The sequence below is a fragment of the Lygodium microphyllum genome, chromosome 8 (assembly GCF_053477565.2).
Source record: "Lygodium microphyllum isolate KBCC chromosome 8, Lygodium_microphyllum_v1.1.10, whole genome shotgun sequence".
In the NCBI taxonomy this organism is placed as follows: Eukaryota; Viridiplantae; Streptophyta; class Polypodiopsida; order Schizaeales; family Lygodiaceae; genus Lygodium; species Lygodium microphyllum.
Window position 1 is genome coordinate 56,376,986 of NC_141142.1, and position 15,090 is coordinate 56,392,075.

Below are 15,090 nucleotides of genomic sequence, written 5' to 3' on the forward strand. Positions count from 1 at the left end.
TTGCTCCTTTTTCACTGAAATCCTCATGAGAGATTGATAATATATAACCTGTCAAAGGCTGTCATAGTGGTTGATCAGGTTGCGGTAAATCACTACGTTAGAAGCAAGGAGATGAACAGAGGAACATAAACAAAAATTAATGCCCTTATTACGAGATTAAGTGGATGATGATGCTGTGTCATAGTGGTGGGGTAAAAAGGAAGGACGCTTGCCTAATTCTAACATGTGAATAAGAGAAAGAAAAACTAAAGATAGAGGAGAAAAGGAAGGGAAAAAGGAGACTAATTGGGGAAAAGAGTATTTTTGAATGGCAAAAAGGGAGGGAAAAAGACTGGTTGTCACGGGATGGAGGAAACAAGAGGAGAAGCTATGACGGGCATGGGGAATTCTACTTGGCAGGATCAACGCTTCGGTGAGGAGAAAAAAAAGGTCCTGTGGTGTTCCTCAGGCCTCCTTGGATCATCTCCTCTAGTAGATAGTTTTTTTTATTTTGTGATTAACAGGGCACTGCTCCTCGACGAGGTTTATTAGCCTGCATTGTGGAACTCCCAGCTGAGGCTCTGTGCAGAGTTGAGCTATCGATGCCATCGAACCCGATTTCTACAATACTCCGCATGTTGAAGGCAACCCTCAGGACAGCTGATTCAAGCTCTTCATTCCCCACCCATCGATGACAGAGCTTAGTTGAAACACTCTGAATGAAACGGGTACATCGCTGAACTGAAAGAGCAGAGAAAGGGAGGAGGCTTGCTGAAGAGAGGCTGAAGTCGATCGAAAGGCGACTCTAATTCCTGGAAAACCATCAATAGATGACGAAATTGCTGTGATGCTACTATGGCGGAGCCAGCCGGAGTAGAATCTGACTCATCTTCACACGCCTATAAGTCCTGCGCCGACCATTTGAAGCTGGAGGAGGGCAATCGTGGAGACTACTGCTGGATGCTTCTATGTACAAGATGGGATCAGCAGACACTGTGACATGTTTTGGATGCATCGACTGGCTAAAATCCAGAACGGGCCAGAGTTGTGTACGTGAGGGGACTCGCACTCAATCAGCGCTACTCCTCGAGGTGCCAGAGTAGCACAAGATAGCCACCGTAGAAGTGGGGATGACACAACCACCTTCCACACAGCTCGAAGAGACACGAATTCGAGTTTCTCCTCCGCAGCTCATGGCAGATCTGAGCTAAAATGCCTCTTAGCAAAACTACACTCAGACAAGAAGCGGGAGGAAGCTACATGCTTATCTACTCCTAATCTGTTACTGACGGTGGAGAAAAAGTCCTTGCCAGTTTCTGCCATCTCGCTTGCCCTTCGACAATAGAAGCAATGTCCCTTGCCTTTCAAGGTTGGAGAATATGCTACAGTGATAGCAGCAGAAGATGCAAAGGAGACAGAAATTAGGTATGTCCTGCGCAGCAGGAATGAGTCCGTGCTTTCAAGCTTGGGGCGTGTGCATCAAAGCTGGCATATCCATGAAGATTTGTGTCTGTGAGGAAGACGTACTGGCTTTTCTGCGATAAGCAATAGCAGAAGAGAAAGGAGATATGCAGAATCAGATTGTGATATTTCCATCTCTTCAAGCATAGAGAGTGATCTTCTCAAAACTGTTGTTCTCTCTGATCTTAAAGGACTTGAATGTGGAATCTCTTGTGAAGGCTATCATTAGTCTTCTTCAACAACCGAGTTTTTTTCTCTCTGCCTCTTCCATATGCCAAGGCTAGTGCATCACTCCTGGAACTTGTTTAAAACAAGTCAACAAGATTACTGCCAGCATCTTCTGACCTATTCAATGTTCTGGAATGACCTCAAATTCAGGTTCAGACACAACTGTGAGCCACTTCATGCACCAATTAGGTGCTGGATTACAGATCTTACGTGCAAGCAAACTGATACATAGAGATCTGAAGCTTCAGAATCTTCTTCTTTCGTCAAAAGATGGAGATGCGGTTCTGAAATCAGCAGATTTTAGAATTTACAAGATCTTTTCAACTATTGAGAGTGACTGCTGTTGATTGCCACTAGGCACAGAAAGTTATGAGCTGATTGAAAGGCTTGCATATTATGGTATCACTTCAATTCATGTCCTATACTTCACAGAGGTGCTGAATTTACAAATAGTTTCTGCAGCCAAAAGTGTGAACATTTGGACTGGGACTTCATCATATTGCCTAACCTAGGAGCCCTCTTTGCTGATGAATATTGAGGATAATGCAATTAAGTCCTGAATTTGGATGAATGACTTGGTACCCTGAAAAGCAAGCTCTTATGTTTTATTGTGAAGCAGTGTACAGTTTGTCATACTTTGTCATTTATATTGACTCTTCTCTTGTAATGTACTTGACAAGCAATTTAGTGATCTTTGGCATCAAATATTGAGATCTTCTTGTTAGCATCTTTCCTTGCTGTATCTTGAACCCCGTGTTCTGCAGCTCTTGCACGATCTCTTTGACACCGTTTCACATTAATAAATTGTAACTAACAATTTAACAATGAACCACCGTTTTCTTATTAAGGTTTACAACCTAATAAAATTTCAACCATTGTTAATAATTTATTAAAGCGAATCCTTCACTAAAACCATTCCCTCACTGCACTTTTTTTTCTTTTTAATAAATACGCTTCGTGGAATGGGCACGTGCAGTCCTTTAAGCAGACATTGTTTATCAAAATTCTGCTTATGTCCTGATTAGGTTATTGAGATATTATAGTTTGATTGTGTGATACGATTACGGGTGCGGTCTGTAGTTTTCTTTTCTACTTGATACGCGGTCTTGGGTGCCTGTTTGTTGCATAGCATGAAGCTTTCGGTCACATATATGTAGGGGTGGTCAGTTGGTTAGTTACGTCTGTGTGTGCTTATTTTGATCGATTTCTTTGTTATAGCTATTTTGTTGTTTTACAAGACTTCACTATGATTGTCTGTGTTTGTGGTATATATGTATATTCCATCTGAATGGTGTCTTAAGCTCCTCCTCCTGTTCAGTATGTCCCATTGATTAGTAGGGATTATTCTTCCCTACTAACTTTTGAGTCTATTGCAAAAGCTATCCTTGCATCTTTTGTGACTGCTTCACTCCCTCTGATTCCAGATGATCTAGGCCTTTGTGATGCATTTTTTCTATCATACAGTAAGAAATCATGCTCGGTTCGTATACAACAGTGAGTCACTAGCTACGTGACCATCGGCATTGGCTCCTATCTCCAAAAAGAACATCACCTGAAGATTCATGATGATTGAATGAAGGAAGAGGATCCATAAATAGGCCCAAAATATTTCAAATATGGCAATTGGTTAGCCAACAATAAATACCTAAATATTCAGTAAGATGACCACCATAAAATACCTAAAATCCAAAGTAATGTAAAGCATAGCCCAATCTTACAAATGAACTGACTAGAGTAGACCAATAACAGTTCTTTGCATATTCAAATCATGGTGGAGGAGGTTTGGAATGTTCTACATGTAATTTTTTGGCATGCCTGAGCACTCCAACATGTAGAAGATAAGGTGGGCTATGATAGGCCTTCTTAGTTAGTCTTAACCTCATCTTAACCATAGTTTTATAATATCCTTACTACATTCTTGTGCCTATACAACTTTTTTATTATAGAGGGACATGCATTGTGTAACCATCGAGCTACGTGGAAATTTCTAGCAATCATGAGCAAGCCCTCCTTCAATCCATTGCCAAGCAATCCATTAGCATTGGCATCAATATAAGAGTGATATAGATTTCCAAATTGTGCCGTGGTAATATACAATCCAACATCTTTTTTTACCTTTTTGTTAGCCATTAGGGATCAAATTGAGTAAGAATATAGTACAACCATATTATGGCATCATAGAAATTATTAAGGTATTGCTAATAGGAAAGGATGAGAAAAAATAGTGAAGGAATGGACAAAGGTTGGATCAAAAGGGAATGGCCACAAGGAGGAGATAGAGTATGTAGAAAAGTCAAAAAGTGAATGAAAAATCTCATTCTTGTTGTGTGGCCAAAACTTGTTTACTTCTTGTTTCATGCTTCTTGCTTCATTCTTATGTATGAGAGAGACAGAGAGAGAGGGTGTGAGAGAGGGGGAGTGTGTATGTGAGAGAGTGAGGGATTGTCGAGAAGCTCACTACACTTGTGAGAGAGGTAGCCATAGCTCTTGGCTTGAAAAACTTGAAGCAATAAGTAATCCGTGGCTCTTGATAGTGTTCTCGTGAGAGTACAGACATTTTGGTTCAATTGTCAAGACCAACGAATTCAAGCTTGAGTTCTTGCAAACCGACCTTGAGTGCTTGAGTTCATCTATGAAAGTGTGTTTGGTTTAGATAGGAAGCAATGGGGTCAAAGGGTGTTTGATCTCCTTTTCTTAATAGTTTAGGTGTTTGAAAATTTCAGAGCATTAGTTAGATCAATGGTATGTGGTTTTACATTAGTACAATGCATTAAGGTTTGGGAAATAAGAAGAGAAGAAGTAAAACATAAGTCTAACAATTGGCAAGCAAGTGAATAGAGAAAGAAAGGAAAAAATATTGTGAATACATGGGGGAAAGGAAAGAAAGAGAAAAAAAGGTGAGGAAGGGGAAGGAAGAACTCATTTGGACACTTGGAGATTAAGAGAGATAGCTATAGAGAGAAGAGAGAGATCCACAAGTCAAGTTGACAACAATATAACAACAATCTGTGGTGTCATCGCATTCATGTGTTTCAAATATGCTTTGAGTCTTCCCCAATGTTTATTGAATGAAGTCAAAAACCTGCATGCAACAATAAGTAGTGTATTTAATTATTTCAATCAATATTCTGTCATTCGGCATATTTTGTCCTCCGCTCCTCAGACGGTGTCCCCAGGACTCGGATAACCAAATCTTTACCTAAGTAACTTTAGTCCCACTCTCGGGTAAGTTACTCATAAATATATGTGTGAACCACATGGGTTCAAAATAATGTATTTTTAAAATACAATTTTTATACATATTTTACATACTAAAGGATGTAATATATGGTGCGCAGATCGGATGTTGTATGCTCCCGTAGTGAACGCCGGAAGGTCCCCAAGAACAAAAGAACTCTACTTTTTGCACAAAACTTAAGGTAGAAAGCATGCATGACATGAACAAGAGACCAATTGGGTACAATCTTCCCCCATGCCTTGTGTGAGCACTCCACAAAGCATGTATTTTATGTATTAATCATCTTCAAGCTCAAATAATAGCCCAAATTACAAAATAGCACGCTTTTGGATTTTGAGTTTGCTTTAGCACAAAATAGAAATAAAGCTAATGGGTGGAGCACCCAAAGAGTCAGGTATACCCAATACAATGTCCAAATACAAATATCATAATCGTGCGTCCATGCGCATACAAAATAATAAATAAATATCCAACGCCTTAAAAAACAGGTGCGACAAAATATAGGCACCATGCCTAAGGTATGCGCCCATCAAAATATAAGTGATAACTCGAATACACGCTATCCTCCAATGCTTTCCTCCACCACACTGATGCTATCTCTACATATCAACTGAAGCATTCACAATCGTTACTAAAATAATACAATTAAATCGACAAAAGTGAATACCTAGCAGTCTTCAGCTACATAAATAAATAAATTGGTTAGAAATCAATCCTAACCTTAATTTATCACGAGTGCGCACTCTAAACTCATAAACGTTTATTAATTTAATATGTATTTTGCAGAATCACCCGCTATGGAATCACCAATGTATATACTAAATTAATGAAACGCCCGAAAAGGATAGGCATCCCCATCAACTTCTCGCACAAAGAATCCACTTTGTGTATGAGCCCCGGTCAACAAAGTTTACAGAATCCACCGTAAAACCTCACGGAAACCACCGTGGCACGGAATCCACCGTGAAATATGCCTCCTGGCATCATACCCCCACTGGTGCGCAAATCGGATGCTGTATACTCGCGTAGTGAACGCCGGAAGGTCCCCAAGAATAAAAGAACTCTACTTTTTGCACAAAACTCAAGGTAGAAAGCATGCACGACATGAACAAGAGACCAATTGGGTGCAATCTCCCCCCATGCCTTGTGTGAGCGCTCCACAAAGCATGTATTTTATGTATTAATCATCTTCAAGCTCAAATAATAGCCCAAATTACAAAATAGCACGCTCTTGGCTTTTGAGTTTGCTTTAGCACAAAATAGAAATAAAGCTAATGGGCGGGCACCCAAAGAGTCAGGCATACCCAATACAATGTCCAAATACAAATATCATAATCGTGCGCCCATGCGCATACAAAATAATAAATAAATATCCAACGCCTTAATAAATAGGTGCGACAAAATATAGGCGCCATGCCTAAGGTATACGCCCATCAAAATATAAGTTATAACTCGAATACACGCTATCCTCCAATGCTTTCCTCCGCCACTGATGCTATCTCTACATATCAACTGAAGCATTCACAATCGTTACTAAAATAATACAATTAAACCCACAAAAGTGAATACCTAGCAGTCTTCAGCTACATAAATAAATAAATTGGTTAGAAATCAATCCTAACCTTAATTTATCACGAGTGCGCACTCTAAACTCATAAACGTTTATTAATTTAATATGTATTTTGCGGAATCACCCGCTATGGAATCACCCATGTACACACTAAATTAATAAAACGCCCGAAAGGGATAGGCGTCCCCATCAACTTCTCGCACAAAGAATCCACTTTGTGCATGAGCCCTGGTCAACAAAGTTTACGGAATCCACTGTAAAACCTCACGGAATCCACTATGGCACGGAATCCACCGTGAAATATGCCTCCTGGCATCAATATAAAGGGGTTATTTATAAAGTGAATAGAAAAGGGTTATGTTTTATTTTAAAAAAATTCATAGAAAAGGATATTTATAAATAGTCCTTGAATGCACGTGATGTAGCGTATATACATACAATAACTTCCCCGAGGCTTCACTCAAACTCCCATAAGTCCACTCAGACTCGAACAAGTCCACTTCGACACCCTGACTCAGATAAGTCTACTCAGATGCTCGGACTCGGACAAGCTCAATCAAATAGTTAGATGAGCACCCCTCATTCTAATCTGAGTCTGATCACTCAGACGATCACAAAGTCCACCCAGACGACCAAGTTTGGGACTTGGATATGCAAACCTACTACTTCGAAAGGTTTTCCAAAACAGATTTTTTAAGAACTTTAATGTAATAGTCATGGAGTGATTGAAATTACCAACCAGTGGCTCCTTACTCCTTAGTAGAGATTCAATTTGACAGCCTGGGACGACTGATCACCCATTACACCATCTATCAAAACCCATGAGGAACCCAAAATTGATTGCAAGGAGTAATTCACATAGCTCACTAGCTATGTTGCACCACTCAAAAGTATTAGTGTGTATACTTATAGATTGATTGGACTAACAAGGAACACACTAAAGGGGATTAAGCTGAGAAATGAGCCCACTAGTAGGAGTGCGATCCAGGAAATCGAACGAGTGATCCAAGGCACCAGAGACAAGATCTAGGAAAGATAGGACCATCAGACCGTTAAGGGAAGAAAACACTAACCAAGATTAGAGACACATCATTAACTAGTGGTTCAAGAGATAACTACCATTTCAGATACCAATTTGAATGAGAATGCCTCAATCTTGACCTTGAACTTAATGTAGTAGGGGTACCAAGATGAAATCCAGTGACTTATCACACAGTATGACCAACAAACAAGGATAACACATCATGAAAGACCTATAGCTAATATCATAATCGATCATCTTGAGAATGAGAGGAGGCCTGGAAGGATCACACTACAGCACATAGCGAGCTATAACTAGGAGTAGCACACTTAGACGTCACGTGAGGAGAGAGAGAACAACAAGGTTTACAAGATACTAGCCATCTCAAGTAGAAATAGAACAGGAGGAAATGCCAATAACGAGAGAGTCTTTGAGGCTGATCATACATTGAGAGAGTTACTTACGAAGCTATTACTAGAAAATATGAGTGTCGAGAAAAGTGGAGTAGCCTTGGTAGCATCATTGCTAGTTGGAGTCACCTCAAATACCAAGAGCCAAACAAAGATACCCATAGTTGCCAAGAAACTTGACAAATATCAAGCAGGTAATGATCTCTATCACTTCATCGAGTAGTTTAAGCAGTTGTGCGAGGCTAACAACCTCATGGACCCCACTCAACAGGTGTAAGCATTCAATCTTTGCTTAGGAGACAAGGAATGGACTTGGTTTATCGGTCTAAATAATATAAAGTGTAATAACTTCAATGATTTGAAGGATCTCTTCATGAAAATATTTTCAAAGGCAGGATTCTCTAACAAACTCACTATTAAGCTAGTGAATGTCATCCAAAAAGATAGAGAGGACATAGGAAACTAGGTTATACACCTATATATAAGATGCAAGTGTATATGCTCTATCACAAGGATAAGAGCCTAATAAATGTGCATTTGCACCCTGAACATTAATGGAAACAATATAAGGGATAGTGGGCCTAGGGTATCTATGTTTATCCACAAGCGCAAAAGAGATGTACTTAAAATAGGTGCACAAGAGATATGCTTCAACTTGTCCTTGGTGCAATTATAGGTTCTAAATAGATTAATAGGAAAGTATATTAGCTATCACTAACCTATCATGCATACATTCTTCAACTTGCTACTTGTATGATGCCACTCTCCTATTGTACCCATCAAGTAGTGTGTGCAGATGAGAGAGAGAGAGAGAGAGAGAGAGAGAGAGAGAGAGTGTGTGTGTGTGTGTGTGTGTGTGTGTGTGAGGAAGTCAAAGATTAAGAGAGAGAGAGAGAGAGAGAGAGAGAGAGGGGGGAGAGGGAGAGAGAGAGAGAGAGAGAGAGAGAGAGTATGAGCAAGACTAAATACGCTAAGGCTTTCTTAAAGCATACAAGTACTATCACTTAAAAAGCACTTTATTCATAGCCTTTGATTATACCATGGGGGCCATGGCATATGAAATGCTTACATTGCATAAGCAATGTCTATTCTTAGTGGCATTCTATAAGCTTTGCATAGAAGCAATGTGGATAGTGATGTCTTTTGATGTCAATTATATGACAGAAAGTGGCACTACTAAGGCTCTCATATTGTCCTAATGCGCACAAAAACATGATCAAGACACACATGCGTTTAGAGTCATGTTTAAATAGGCATTAAAATTAGTTTTAATAGGACATTAATGAGATGTTTAAGTAGCCATTTACCCAAACTTTTAACCAAAGCATTTAGAGACTCTTAAGGAGATGTTTACAGATGGGCTTATTTAGTTTTTTAGTGTTTAAGCTACATATCTGAATAGAGACAAATCGTGAAACTCTAAATAATGCATACCATCTTGGATTTAAATAAGTAAAACAACAAATAAGATCTAAATGACCAAATAAACAAATTTATGCAAACCACTAATTCTTAAGATATTGAAAGTGAAGCAAACCTTGCATCTTTGAAGAATAGGGTTCCCTTTGCATTTTTAAGGCTTCATTACCTTGCATATGAGCTCTAATATTTCACAACACCTTGGATGACCTCTCTCTCTCTCTCTCTCTCTCTCTCTCTCTCTCTCTCTCTCTCTCTCTCTCTCTCTCTCTCTCTCTCTTTACATCTTTCTTATTTCTATCACTATTAAATGAGCACATATATTGGTTGTTTTTCACCTTCATGGACATGTTTAAAGGTTTGATTGCCTTCTCAAACAGCTTATTAATAGTTATGAGTACATATATTGTTCGTTTTTCATATTCATTGACATGTCTAAAGGTGTGATTTGTCTTCTCCGATAGCTTATTAATAGTTATGAGTTAAAAAGAAAATTTAAACATGTTTTGAAAGATGCCTTTTTTTAGCAACTATAGCGTTTGTATCTGTGCTTTTATTCTATTGTAGAGAATATTCAAGATGGTCCTAGTATTTTCCTAAGGGGAATGTACTACTAGATAAGTAATGAAAGATAATATTTGATAGGCTTAAGTAGCTATTCCATCAAGAACTAAAGGTGGCTGCTTCTCACATGTAATAAGTCATAGCTACCACCCACTAATTGTGGAGCTCATCTACCACTCTGTTGTGCTTGTATTTGTTCTACTCCTATTAATACAACTCAATACAATAATTATTCTCTTGAATACATTATTGTGTTCTTCATGCAACATTTTTTATATTGCATATACACTTGTGCTCTTTTCTTTCTCGCTATCAATCTTATATTTCTTTCATGGTGAGAGGGAGAGTCAATACAACTAATTGTGCATAGAAGAATTTCTCAATGAGAACCCATATCTCTCCACAATATAAGTGATCTTTATTAAGACATAGTGAGCTATCAGAACAACCTCTTGACATTCAAGGTTACTAGATTTGCAAGACGTAGTTGTGTGCTACAATTGGTAATGTTGCATCAAAGGTTGAATCTTGGCAAATGGGAGAATCCCATTATGTTATAAAGCATCCAGCTCCAATATTTCTAGATAAAGTTTTCCTTTGCCAAAAAACTTAAAAATGGAAAAGAGAGGAGATTCATAAACATGTCCTTAGAGGCTCTTGAAAGTTTTTTTTGTTAGAGGGAGCTCTTGATGAGTAGCAGCAGGAGTTCCTATATGTAACATGAGGTTATTGCCCATCTTTCGGTATCCTAGAATGCCCTCAAGTACCAAGGTTTCAATAGCTACATCCACCTAATTATTATTATGGCCTTGAAGCAATGTTTGGTGGAGGGAGGTGAAATACATAATCAAGGGCCGAGAAAGTGATATTGAAGCTCACATCGTGTGAAGATTCTTTGGTGCCCTTAAATAGCAAGGTCTATAGAACTAGTGTTGTGGATTACAAAGCTACGTACATGCATTCAAGTCCAAAGACACCCATAGGAAATTGGTTTCTTTCATTCCACTAGAAAGCAAGCATAGAAACGCTTTGTACGTGAGTGTTTATGAGCGTATCTATCTACTAGATACACAAACCTTGAAGATGGAATGCTTATTCTACAGTAGATTGTAGCAATCGTAGCGACAAGAAAACACTCATGTGAAAGGCATTGTTATGTGACATGCATAGTTTTGTTTCTTTGCTTGAGAAGGGTAAGGTTGAGACTCCAAGGGTGGGTCATAGATGTGGTTTGTAGAATGTAATTTGAAAGGAAGTTGTGTGGAAAATATAGCTCTAGTATTTGGAAGACATTGTTGTCTCATATTACAACTTGGAAGCAAACAATACATGAAAGTAGGATAACACCTTGTGGTTTTCTCCATCCTCGAAAGCATTGACTTTAAGATCAAAGTGAAAAGTCTTTCCTACATACTAGCCAACTAAGCTCTTCACCTTGCAGCTTTATCTAGGACGCTGGTGTTGGTCTAGTTTTGATTAACGAGAGAAAACATGTTTCTTGGCCTCTTCTATAATTGCCTCTCTAAAGAGCTTTGGTTTTGGGAAATGGGATATAAACATGGTAAAGAAACAAAAAAGGATTTTGAAAAGTTAGAGGGAGCTCGTGACTCGAGTTCCTATATGTAACATGAGCTTATTACCTATCTTTTGGCATCTAGGAATGCCCTCAAGTAGCGAGGTTTAGAGAGCTACGTCCACGTAATTATTGTTATGTCCTTCAATCAATGCAGTGTAGGGACGCGAATTACATAATGAACGGCTGAGAAAGTGAGATATTAAAACTTACCCCATATGAAGGTCCATATGAAGCTTTAAATTTGTTGCCCAATGTTGGGCTTCAATCAAATTTTACTGACACCTTTGGCCTTTTTTATTGGCATCAAATTGACGCTTTCACAGTAATTTTGGGCATCAAAACTTCCAACATGTGTTACTCATTGATTAATGATTGCTAGTAATTGTCAAAAAGTGGAGTCGACATATGAATTTAGGGGTTGACTGTTTTGGAGGAGCCTACCACAATCGCTATGAGGGTACAAAGATAATAGTAGGCCATAACCTGCATGTAATAGAGGGAAATGTAGGAGCTTTAACTCAAAGAGCTTCTGAAGGTTGAATGTGTGATGCTAAAGGCAACTAAATACTTTGCCACTACACTTGTCCAAACCTATGTAGCCTATCAACATTCAGCCTTTGATTACTCAACCCTCGATGCTTGCACCTTCATAAGTTATGAGTGTAAGTTCAAACACATCAGTTAGAGCATGCACAAATAAGTTGGGTCAAGCTAATGAGGACAAATCAAGCAAAAGGGGTAGAGTCACAATGTAAATGTGATTTATAGTAGATATTCACAAGTCACACGAGTATAGGTTTCTCCTTAAAACATGCAGCTCCATATCTTAATATGGAGTAGACAAATGACTTAAGAAACACAGTAACTTGTAGCTTCAAAAGGAAGGAAACATGCTTTATATTGATGTGAATATCTACTACATCATCCCATGAGTAGTAGGCACACTACAAGCATCATGAACTCATATACCTCTTCTTCTTCTAGCTCCTCATCCACCACACTTGCAAAAATTGCATACCCCCATCACTACACCCTCTCACCATGACCTTCCTCATTTCCATCTATCCATGCTCATCCCTACAACACAAACAACATTGGTTTTTTACACTTATCGTATGCAAGTGACAAACAACGTTCAAACTTCCTTTGTGTCAAAGTAAACTGAACAAGGGACCTTAGTTAATTATCAAGCTTCATTTTTGTATATTAAACATACATGTTCAAGAATAAACCTGAATCAACGCTCGTTGTCGAGCTTGTTGGATCTTGATTGAGGATATAGTTGTTCATTGACTAGTGACACCAAATCTTGCAAGTTAAAGAAGTGCACGCAAGTGTTGAAAATGCATTGAGCACGATTTGAGTTTGGATTGTTCAAAATTTTGTATGGTGGGAAAAAATAAATTACGGATTGATAGGGAAAATAAGTGAGCAATCAAGTGGATCGCAGTTCAAGGGACGAGGCCAGTGTTCAGTCCCTCCTGGGTATTCTTGTAGGCGGTGCTGCCACCGCAGCGCGGCAGCAGCTAGCTGAGGTGGTACCTGCCTTGAAACTCTCGGGAAGTGGGGATTATTTCGTCAGGCTTGCGTTGGGCGGGGGCTACCATAATTACAAGTCCCTCGACACGGGCAGTGAGCTGTCGTGGATCCAGTGCAAGCCCTGCGGCGGCAAGTCGTGCATCCCGCAGGTGGACCCTTCCCTCTTCGACCCCTCCGCCTCTGCCACCCTGCGCAACGTCTCCTGCAAGTCGCCTGTGTGCCATCGCCGACTCACAACAGGGCTCGTTGGCTCATGCTATGCGGGCACTTCCAACTGCGCCTACAAGGTGGACTATGCAGACGGCTCTTCCACCGCAGGAAGCTTGGTCATGGAGGCCATCACTGGCTTGAACAACAACAGCAAGCAGGCCGTTGAAGTGCTGCTGGGCTGCGGCCACGACAACACGGGCATCTTTGGAGGTGCGGCGGGAATCGTAGGTCTTGCACGCGGCCCACTCGCCCTTGCGTCGCAGCTCAGCGCGGATCGCAATCATAGACCCACCTTCTCCTACTGCCTCCCTCCCAGACGGCTACCCTCAATTCTTATAGGCCCATCAGTTGCAAGGGCCGCGGCTACAGGTAACCTCGTACTTGGATCAGCAGCAATTACCCCAGCAGCTCTACTTGGTCTCCGCTATACACCACTTCTCCTTCACCCCGATCCCGCTCTCCGGACCTTCTACTACGTCTCTCTCACCGGCATCACCGTTGGCTCCTCCCTCCTCCCCATCGCCCCCTCTGCCTTCCAAATCGACAGCCGCACCGGGGGTGGCGGTGTCATCCTCGACTCCGAAGTCGCCATCTCCCGCCTTCCCCTGCTGCTTATGCGGCTCTTCACACCGCCTTTGTCCGTGTAGCCGCGCCCCACCTCGGCCACGCGTCGCCTGTTGACACTGGATCCTTCCTCGACACCTGCTTCGACACCACCCACATCCAGCTACGTGCTTAACCTCCGCACGATCAGCCTCTCCCTATTCCACGCGTCGTGCTTCACTTTGCAGGTGGCCTCGACCTCGAACTACCTCCCTCCAATGTCCTCGTCTGGTTGGACGACTGGGCGAGCACCGCGGACGGAAACCCCCCCTCCACGAGGAAGCTATGTCCTTCTCCATCACCGGCAACGTCCAGCAGCAAGGCTTCCGCATTCTCTACGATGCAGCCGGTGCTACGCTTGGTGTCGCACCGCACCAATGCACCTAGACTCCCTAATTCATTGCACACCTTACTGGCTTCTCAGAGTCTCTGCCAAAATGTCGGTGGAGCCTTGTCCTCCTTCATGTAAACGGAATATTATTTCCAAAGAAAGAAAAGTTCTGACATTCTTTCTAAAATCGAATACCTGGCTTGATAGATGGATATGAGTTCTCATTCCTGCTGATCAGGTGGAATGGAATGGACGATGTGTCGCCGGTCGGGTCTATGTAGATTAATGTTGGTGAAATCTCGTTCTCTCGCTTGGATCTCGCTCCTACGCTGCACCACTAGAGCTATATATATCACAAGGGACTTTTAGTCAATCCCTATATAGGAAATCTTGTAAAATGTAGGAATATTTCCTATGTGCGTATGCATGTATTCCCTATATACAACTAGGGAATGACATTCCCCACATCTAATAGTAGGGAATTAAAGGTCAATATAGACTATTTCTTACGTTATGTCAAAATTCCCTATATAAGTGTATACAAGAACATGTTTGGATTAAAAACCTTATAGGTTTTCATGCATGCCTCGCATGAATTGGTCTATAGCTCATGGTTAATTTAAGAGCAATAGTAAAATACTCACCCTTGCAAGCTTGGACATGCCAATGTAAATATAATCTTGGTCTAGCACCCTGTGAGCCTTTGGTGAGAAACAATCAACCTTTTGAATTGTTGTAGTGTTTGGACTAATGACCTAGATGGTTAAAATGATTTGATTTTTTTGAGATATCCTATTGCTCTTATTAGAAGAAAATGTTGGTATTTGTATCGCTTCTTTAAACGAGCAAGATAGTGCTTCCCTTTGATTGCCATAGTGATAATAAGTGTCCAATGAGCCATAATCTTCCTTTTGCATTTCTTAAAATGGCAGGATACATAC

General features: G+C 40.5%; 1 protein-coding gene across 1 annotated transcript; it reads left to right on the forward strand.

Moving 5' to 3' along the window:
• The first annotated feature begins 1,802 nt into the window (after positions 1-1,802).
• On the forward strand, positions 1,803-13,862 carry LOC148032312 (aspartyl protease family protein 2-like). Its single transcript, XM_087683905.1, has 2 exons — positions 1,803-2,010; positions 12,964-13,862. Exons 1-2 carry the CDS (start codon positions 1,803-1,805, stop codon positions 13,860-13,862), a joined length of 1,107 nt encoding a protein of 368 aa, XP_087540031.1.
• Positions 13,863-15,090: the final 1,228 nt, after the last annotated feature.

Excerpts from the sequence above, each read along its gene's own strand:
- LOC148032312 (XM_087683905.1), top strand. The coding sequence starts at position 1,803 with ATGACCTCAAATTCAGGTTCAGACACAACTGTGAGCCACTTCATGCAC. Across the intron at positions 2,011-12,963 it reads AACTATTGAGAGTGACTGCT|GCGGTGCTGCCACCGCAGCG; the intron begins GTTGATTGCCAC and ends GTATTCTTGTAG.